The sequence below is a fragment of the Dermacentor variabilis genome, chromosome 1 (genome assembly GCF_050947875.1).
Source record: "Dermacentor variabilis isolate Ectoservices chromosome 1, ASM5094787v1, whole genome shotgun sequence".
Taxonomy (NCBI): domain Eukaryota; kingdom Metazoa; phylum Arthropoda; class Arachnida; order Ixodida; family Ixodidae; genus Dermacentor; species Dermacentor variabilis.
The window spans coordinates 221,546,673-221,556,211 of NC_134568.1; the positions used below are offsets into that span (position 1 = coordinate 221,546,673).

Below are 9,539 nucleotides of genomic sequence, written 5' to 3' on the forward strand. Positions count from 1 at the left end.
GTATAGGACTGCGCTGTGGCTTTCTGACCGTATGGAAGTGATTTCATTTTCCTACATATTTTTTATATTGCTGTTTCCGCTATGAGAAAAAGAGTAGACGTCCCCATTATAAGGTGACTACGTCTCTTTCTTTTATTTTCATTTCAATAAAAGAAAAACTCAGATGGTTAAAGTTAACCCGGAGCCTCCCTCCCCCCCCCCCCCCCCTCAGGCGTGCCTCATAATCATATCGTGGTTTTGGCATGCAAAACCTCAGAATTTAACTAAGTCATTAATTTCGACATATGCACCATCAAACATTGCGGTTACAATGAAATGCTGTTTCACTTGTTTTGTTTTTTTTATCAAAACGCTGGTTGGTGCATTGAAGCTAAAGATAACTGGAGCGCCCAAGTATTTCGTCGCACACTTTGGGAATGAGTATATCGAAACCATGGCCAACCTGAATATTCGTTACAAGTGGACATGCCTCGCGAACTGACCGGCTCAATATAATAAAAAGCAATATTGGCCATAAAGTAATTCATTAAAAATAATAAGTCAATTTTTGTTAATTAGTCAACTATGTATTTCGATTTATCGTGCAAGTAATGTCTGCCGCTTCGAGCAAACCAGCTCAAGGACTATAACTATGCTATTTGCAACTGGCGATTTTTGAACATTCTGTATACTCTAAAAAAACAGACACACACCTTTTATAGCCGTAGATGCAACCCTTGTGATAGTTATTTCCATTGGTGCCTTTCACACGACATGCCATAGGGCTACCTTTTTGCGGCGTTATATGTATTATGCCACTGAGCCCATACAGAGTGCATACCGAAATTGTGGGCATATTGGGCCAAAGCTTGCCTTGTGCAAGTACTCCATGTAAAAGGTAACGAAGTCATTACGCAATCCACCTAATTCAGGGCTGTGTCGTATCGCTCCATCTCGCACCTTCTGGAGAAAAAAGAAAACTGTGCGTGGCAAGGATATATCAGCTCGCACCTCTCCGGACCATTGAGGTCGTCAGGAGAGCTCGAACCAGCTGCATCTATGTGCGCAGAGGCTTTGTTGGCCTTAACAAAGGCCCTGCGCACAAAGCTCAAGAACACCTGCTGTCTGACATATAAAATAGCAAAAATAATGTGTGCCGCATAATCACTGATACCGCATTTTCCGATGAGATCACATACAAAACACGCGCTTTACAGGCTAGTTTTTGTATTTGTACCAAGTATTGAGAGACCTTCCAAAAACTCGTTGGTTTCGATACCGTTCACCATCGTTTACTGTTAGTTAAAGGGCAACTCCGGGTTCTTTTTTTGACCATCTTAGCAAACTGCCATCCTCAAATGACCTTCACAGTCCTGTCACCGGTAGGGTGCTTCAATTTGCTTAGAAATTCATCAATAATTTTAAATAACCGATAGGCGAGATACCGAAACCGAAATGGGTAGCTGATTCGTGTGACGTCACGATGAGTCGATGACGTCAGATCCAGCACTACCATAACGTAAACACGCAGCACACGTGAAGCTGATCATGTCTCCTGACGACACAGCGAACTTTGACAGATTTTCCGAACTAGACAGCGGCGATTTCAGCTACGATTTCAGCAAGTGGCCCCAGTCTCAGACGTCACAAACACTGAGGAGTGGCCAGTAAAAAGTCATATTACTTTTTAAAGATTTTAAAGATTGATTACGTTCCCGACTCATATGATTCGGGAACGCAGTCTATCTTTAAAATTCATTTTCAGGAAAAATTAATGAGTTGCAGCCATATTGTTTGACACAGATAATCAGAGTGCAAAAGAGAACGTATATTCAAAGTTTCGTTAAGATCAGTGGACATCGAAAAATCGCCGCAGTTGCCCTTTAAACACGCGCGCTTACATCGACATGCTACATCGACACGCTAAAAATGCAGGTACGTTGAAGAACGCTTTGTTGTTTTTGTTCATAATATACATTTTAGCATTGTGGCTATTGAATTAGTAGCCTACCTTCCACAAGGAGAACGGGCAACACAGAAACATTGCGTCCCTGGTGAATGATGTTTACGCGAAAAGGAGCACAGAAAGAATAAGAAAGCGGTTCAGGAAAAATGTCGAAAGTAAACGGCAGAGAAACATATCTGTAAGAAGGATAGAGAGTGAAAGGAAATATTGCTGAGTAAACGCAAACAATTGATATATTTCTTAGCTGGGTGTGTTCAGAGAAGTTCGACAGGGCATGTCATGTGAGCATATTAAATTTCGATGAAAAGATTCTTTTTTTACCGTCTCAGTGCCAAGGACAACAAAATCGATCTCTTGTTTTCGCAAATATATGTATGTATATATATATATATATATATATATATATATATATATATAGAAGCGCCCGGTCAGTCAAAAGCACATTTTTCGGATTTTGCCGAAACGGCATTTTGGTTAGCTCCCAAAAAAAGTGTTGTGCTTGCTATGTTAGCAATATTTAGTGATAGAATGTAAGTAAATATCATTGACTGCAACTAATTACGACCGAGATTATTGCTATGAGCTGGGAAAAAGAGACTCGGAAGAACGGAACGTTGCACAACATTGGCCAGAGCCCGATATATTTTTCTCTGCACATTTGAAGAAAGAGGTTTTCAAATTTCGTCAGCATATCGCCATAAATTCCATAAAAATTTGAGGCAAATATCTTTGCCCTCATAGACACTAAAATCCCCGAGAAGCGCTCATAAGTTCAGGCACGTTAGTATGACAGCGGTTCTTAATTTTTTTTAATGCGAGAGCGTTACATTGCTCGTTGTGCGACCCCGCCGTCATCAGAAAGCCGTGGCAGAAAAACGGCACACAAATTACGTCATCTTCATCAAAGTGAAAAGAAAAGTGGGCACGGTGAGGATTCGATCATCTTCCCTACTTCCACTGCTCGAACCTCAAGCGCGCTAACCACTCCGCCACCATTGCGACTCCCGACCAGTGATGAATATCTTCGAGCCTGTGCACGTGGTTGGGCTACGCCTGGCGGGCGATGTCTTGCGTTATTGCGGCCTCACAAGCAGCAACAGCACACTCGGAAACATAACCCAGCAGCACTAAACTCAGTGACATAATTGAGCGACACACTCAGGGACAAGTAGTGCTCTCGCATTCACACACCATAAGAATTGATTAGATGTTTTACAAAGAAGTCCACCTTGGAGTTTCCCCAACAAATTCCCAAATAATATTACTGACTTGAAATAGTGTAATCTAGAAAAACATCCACCAATATTTGTTTTGTTTTGGAATTACAAAGCGAAAAATGTGACTGAATCAGCACTGCCACAACTGCGACATTGTGGGGTCGGTGCGTGCTCTTCATTGCAGGTGCCTGTCTTTTACGACACAAAAAAGCCCCAACCCGCCTTGGTTGCTCAGTGGCTATGGTGTTGGGCTGCTGAGCACGAGGTCGCGGGATCGAATCTCGGCCACGGCGGCCGCATTTCGATGGGGGCGAAATGCGAAAACACCCGTGTACTTAGATTTAAATGCACGTTAAAGAAACCCAGGTGGTCGAAATTTCCGGAGTCCTCCACTACTGCGTGCCTCATAATCAGAAAGTGGTTTTGGCACGTAAAACCTAATAATTTTTAAGGAAAAAGCCCCAGGATGGTTCGGAAAGCAAGGATTGACAAAACGTAAAATTGTGGATGAAATTACTCAGTGCATCCCTGGACAGGAACCACAAACTCTGTGCATGGGCCCAGCTCTGGCATTGTCAGATGCTTTGAAGCAGTTACTCGTGACAAAGCGTCTTTAAGCACACATTCTGCGTGCGGTTCATAAGAAACGGAGTGGAGAAGATGCGAGAAAAATGTTTCGCTGGACGCAAGACCGTAACTTCATTATTGAGGGAATGCGTTCGGCTACTCAAATGTTCTTGCAGCCTCTGCAATTTGCAAAACTCCAATATGTTTTTTCTAAATTACATTAGTTCAAATACTTAGGAAAATATTTTACCCCTTATCTGCCATGACAAATTTAGAAAAAAGTTTAAAGAGCGGAATTTTTATCAGACCTACATATATCGCGCCAGTTATTTTTACAAAAATATGATACCAGGTATGCCTATTGCACTGTACTGGTGTTATTGAGAAAAAAAGCAAAGTTATTGGGTAATATTCATTTGCCAAAATGATAAAATAAACTGCCCATATACACATGCGAAAACCTTTTGCAACATTGACGACGAGTTAACTGGTCATCGGCACCAGAGGACGCTCATTGTGATGAAGAGTTACGTCGTCAGTGGCAGTTGAGTGGTTGCAAAAATCGAAGGTGGCCTTTTACGTTTCAAGATTTCCTTAAGAGATTGCTAATTTGCCACGACGACTAAACGCTAGCGATTCTCGTGAATTTCTGGTGCGGACGAGGGAACGGTATTTACTTCAAATTTCAACGAATTTCATGGCAATAGGCTGACAAAATTTGAAAGACAGCTCTTCACAGATGAGGAGGAAAATATCTGGCATATTGTGCAATGTGTCGCCCCCCCCCCCCCATATTTCTTTGCCATAGCATAGCAATAATATTCCGTGGTGGTTAAATAGAATGAATGCTGTTGACCTGTAGTCTATCACTAAATATATTTAAAGCCGTAGCTACACTTTTGTTTAGGGAGCTAATGAAATTGTGGATTCGGCAAAGTCAACAAAAAAGCGCTTCTGACTGACCGAGCACTTATATAATTTTTTCGCATAGAAATATTTTTTTCTGGTAAATCTAAAATTGATTTCCTTTTCCGTGGCACTCAGGCAGCAAAATATTTTTTTTCATAAAAATTAAGAATGGTCACCGGACGTGCCCTAACTAACTTGAAAACACCCAGTTCTGCTCTAGTCGACCTGGTCCACCGCGAAATCATTCGCTGCCAATTACAGAGCATACGGTATGTTGCGAACTCTCCTTCCACCCTTCTTTACTCGTATTTTTCCTCCCATAAATTGTTTGAAACTTTCGACAAACAAATAGTAACACTTGTTCATGCCCACGATACCCTGCATGCAAGCCAACCTTAACGCCAGGTCACAATTCTTTACTGTGTTTGCTCGGGAAACCGTTATACGTTGGCTAAGGCAAACACAATTAAAATTTATATGCGTGATTTACAAAAATTGTGCGACGTGGTGAGCCTTTTTAGTGATATCTTGGTCTAGCTGTCACAGAGGAACACAGTGCACCTGTTCACGAGAAAAAAAAAATGTACCGCTCACTAAGTTTGTGGTGCTGCTGAGCGACGTAGCTCGCGCCTCGTTTTCCCAAACATCGTCTTCGTCGTGCTGCCCAAGGTACTGCTGCACCCATCACGCATCTTCACGCACAAGCGCCGCATAACAGCAAACAAAATAAATACAACCAGCCGAAATCAACCCCGCTGGCCGCTTCATCACTTGCAGCGCGTTCATACTGCGCGGTTGAAGCGTGTGCCATCACAGGTGAAAATCGAAGCGAAGTAATATCGGCGTGCAACATTCGAACGGGCGTAAAGCCTAGTATTCAGCGCCGCATGTCCCGTCCGCAACTTCAATAACTGAAAGGACTTACCTGCCACGAGCGACGACACTCCCCCGAGGAGCAGCAGCAGAAGCATCATCGTGCCTAGAACCGAGTCTCACTTTCTTCACACTGAGGAGTGTGCGCACAAGCCGCAGGAAGGTCCTCCCCCATAAAAAAGGTGTTGGCACATGCGCCTCTTCCGTTTCCCGGACGTCGTTACAGGATGTCTCCGTGTGGGCTCTACGAAACGACAAAAACGTTTTGTAATTGCAGGTCGCCCATTGTGTTTTCCCTCCGTTTGCTTCGCCACGCGGCTGTCAAAGAAACCTGATATAGATCGCAGAATTGCCGTCAAGGACGTCGCGATATACACACCAGCGTCAGCGTTTGTTTTCTTTCTTTAGGCGTGGAGTGTGAAGACAGCGAAACAACGTGTAGCGTTTTCGGTGTGTCCACGGGGGGTATAGTGTACGTACACAAAGTACGTATAGTACATGGTGCCACGCAGAGCAAGCGTTGTTGGTATCTTTAGCATATTTGATCGGTTGCAGAAGCGCTAGAATTCTATTGGTATAACCTGGGGGACTCAAGTTAAACGAGCTTCAGAATTCATCACGAAACCGTCGTGGTCGCATTAAGAATAACGCATAACGCACTATAGTTTCATTCGTCTGGTGTCAGGTCTTACCTTGACACGAGCACAGTACATTTCGCAATATCTGAGCAACGCCTGTCATCGCAGCTCCAAACTTGCTCGCACTATCGCCACAGCACCTCGCGCACGCGCGGCTATTCATCGCTCGCTTTATTGCAGGGAATACCCATTGTCTCCGGGGCATGTGCGGCTTTGAAATTGCGGCGTCTTGGAGAGCTTGATATACACGTATTTGAAGGCGTAAATGTGAGGCAGCCGTAGCGAATCTTATTACACGGTTCACTGCGTACAGTGTGAAAAATAAACCTGCGTCTATTGTGTGCTCATGACGCTCAAACGCTATTCTTCTCACCGGCTTCAGCTTCAAGGCAGAAAACTTGCTCCGCGGCATCCTTTGTTGCTTCGTTGCGACACTCGCGCTTTGCAGTCCTCTTCTCTCTCTCTCTCTCTCTCTCTCTCTCTCTCTCTCTCTCTCTCTTTTTTTCCTTCCTTTTTTCCCCAAGTCTAAACGATCGTCAGCTGTGGCCGTTGATTTTTCTAATCTCAAAAGAATGCTGTTCTGTTAAACCGACGACCTGTTTTCGGTTTCCGTGCGTACCGTTACAACGGCTTTTTCTCGCGCCGTGAAATATTTGCTCCGCACGAGTTTCGTTTTGTGTCTTTTTTTTTTTCTTTCATACATTAGTCTTAACAGCGTACTTTTCATTTACCATCTTCAACTGTACGACACTTTCTATGCCATATGAGCCGCCAATTATTTCCTATCCATGTACCATGAATTGGTGTATAAACAACAAACTCAAAACAGCACTGCTTGAACTACTGCAACTGCCATGCTAAAGAGAATCGCTGAGCACGTGGTATGCTTATCGTAATCAGGCTTCGTGCCCCTCTGACCATACAATTGCCGGGCCTTTCTCACGGCGTTTGAGTGCTAGTTTTTTTATGTTATAGCACTGAAACAGGCTTACAAATTGTGTGCGGCCATGAAACCTCGCGTCATGATTCCTTATTAATCTTGGCACATCCCCAACCAAACGGCTGAAAATTCCGCTTGAAAAGCTATTGAAGACGTAAAAAAGGAATCCTGAAGGTGAGGCTACGCCAGTAACACAAATATTTCAGCAGTCAAATTATTTCTGGCAGCGCCATCTAGAGAAGCCAAGAGCACCAACTCTCTCTCGTGGTTTCTCCTTCTGATCACAGATGGCAAAACCAGTACCGACGTGCGCGATCTATAGCTCTGCGCTTCGTTTTCGTAGCGCTACGTAGCTTGCTCATGGACTCAGCGCTCAGCTGGCTTGCTGTAACTGACGTCATAGCACCCACGCAGGTATTGGTGCTACGGAATTTGCGAGGTTTAAAATATATGTGACAAGAACTCGAGTCGCTTCACCTTTCTAAGTGACTTCGACACGTATTTGCAATTGACATGCGCGATATCCTATTTCACCCTTTATATCCTTTATGGGGCGGCAGAACGTTAGGTGGGCGGATGAGATTAAGAAGTTTGCAGGGACAACATGGCCACAATTAGCACATGACCGGGGTAGTTGGAGAAGTATGGGAGAGGTCTTTGCCCTACAGTGGACGTAGCCAGGCTGATGATGATGATGATGATCTTTCAGTCCGTGGACAAGTTCGTGCGGCACATGGGACATACAGGCGAAGTATTGAAACACTAATTCATGAGTTCTCATATAGCCATCTAATTGTACGTATACAGTTATACCTAGAACTGTTAATTACTCTCGGTTACGAATTGCGTCGGAATGACTGTTCTACCTTTTTATTTTTTTTTTCTTCATATTGTCTCGAGAGTTTGCAAGAGAGCTAAATTTATACATGTGTAGAGGTGTTTGTGTGTGTATACTATAGCGGAAAAGGAAGTTAATAGCGTACATGTGTGTTCCATGACGTGATCCGGCAGTCTTCGCATTTTATATATCTTCTCGCACGTTGCAGGAGCATTTAATTTTCCCCCTCGAACGGTTTCGAGAAAAGAACTACGGTTAGCGGGACTCATGAGCCATGCTATAGTGCCTGGGTGGGGAGTGCGTGTAGGCAGCAGATTCTAGGTTATGTGGCTGATGGAGTGTCCTGGGAAATGCGTTCACACGTTACATACCGCGCCGGACAGCGATGGACAGCTTGAGAAGTAAATACATACATACATACATACATACATACATACATACATACATACATACATACATACATACATACATACATACATACATACATACATACATACATACATACATACATACATGCATGCATGCATGCATGCATACATACATACATACATACATACACATAATTAATTAATTAATTAATTAGTAATAATTATTCCTTTATTTGAACAGGAACAACTGAACGAATTCGAGCTTCTTTTTCTTTGCGGGGTGGTTTTCTGAAAAGGGAAAAAAAAGAAGCGCGAATTCGTTGTTCCTGTCCAAATAAATAAATGCGTTGGGTTCACGGACTTATTAATTCCTGTACCGATTCTTATGGGCTGCCGGCGTGCTGATCATTTGTTCTCGCCAAGTTGAGAACTGACTACGTCGTTTAACCAGCTTACAGGCCAGATCTGTATTTGCCAAGTTCCGATTAGTAACAGTTAAGAAAGAGCCCATGCATGTAGCTAGTAACGACCGACTGATTTTTGTGACCTACGTTAGCGCAAACTGGCGCTGGAAGGGACTCCTATCTGATTTGTTATTTCGGTAGAAAATATCGAGTTTCCGAGCTCTCCTGTGCGCGCTTTTCGTTTAATTACACCATTAATGACATACAGACACACCATTAATGATATATATGATGTGTCTAAACGTTTCCACCTTGCAGAAGTGTCTAACGCACGCTTCACTTATTCTCGTGGCTTGTGGCGTCCTGAGCGCTGGGCAAGTACTCGTCTGACACCTGGGGGCAAGTAAGCTATCGGCCCCGGGTGCCAGACGACCTAGCTACGCCACTGCTTGCGCCACCATGCAACCTCTTGCTATTATACTGCCTAAAGTCCTACCTAAGTTAAATAAGAAAGAGAAAAGAAAAGAAAACGCACGATCAAATCCCATAACGAAACTCTCTGACCCTCTATTGTAAACTTTGTCTTTGCAAGTCTCCGTTTTTTTTGTTTGTTTTTTTTTTTTTTCGTTTCCCTACTTTTCTTCCACGATTCTTCCAATCGCCTCTTACCAATCTCTATTACGGACATGTTTACTTTCCCCCTGCTCTCGCTGAACCCAACAAGGGCTTCAAGGAGGCCAGTGGTGCCCAAATCGACCACTGGGAAGATGTCTTCACATTCCAATAAAACATACTCCATCGTTTCCCTAGCTTTACCGCAGCAAGCACCTCCTTCTTCTT

The 9,539-nt window shown here is 43.5% G+C and overlaps 1 protein-coding gene across 2 annotated transcripts in view; it reads right to left on the minus strand.

Moving 5' to 3' along the window:
- The window catches only part of LOC142557613 (uncharacterized), a 10,315-nt gene extending 3,978 nt beyond the window's left edge, over nucleotides 1-6,337 (minus strand). Inside the window, exons 1-2 of one of the 2 annotated variants that reach the window (XM_075669581.1) lie at nucleotides 6,204-6,337; nucleotides 5,564-5,755 (exon numbers count right to left, since the gene is read on the minus strand). In XM_075669581.1, the coding sequence (XP_075525696.1) occupies nucleotides 5,564-5,612 (49 nt within the window). In that variant the 5' untranslated portion in view covers nucleotides 5,613-5,755; nucleotides 6,204-6,337. Of the gene's footprint in view, nucleotides 1-692; nucleotides 951-5,563; nucleotides 5,756-6,203 lie in introns of those variants that run through there. The other variant, XM_075669588.1, reaches the window with a different exon arrangement.
- Nucleotides 6,338-9,539: the final 3,202 nt, after the last annotated feature.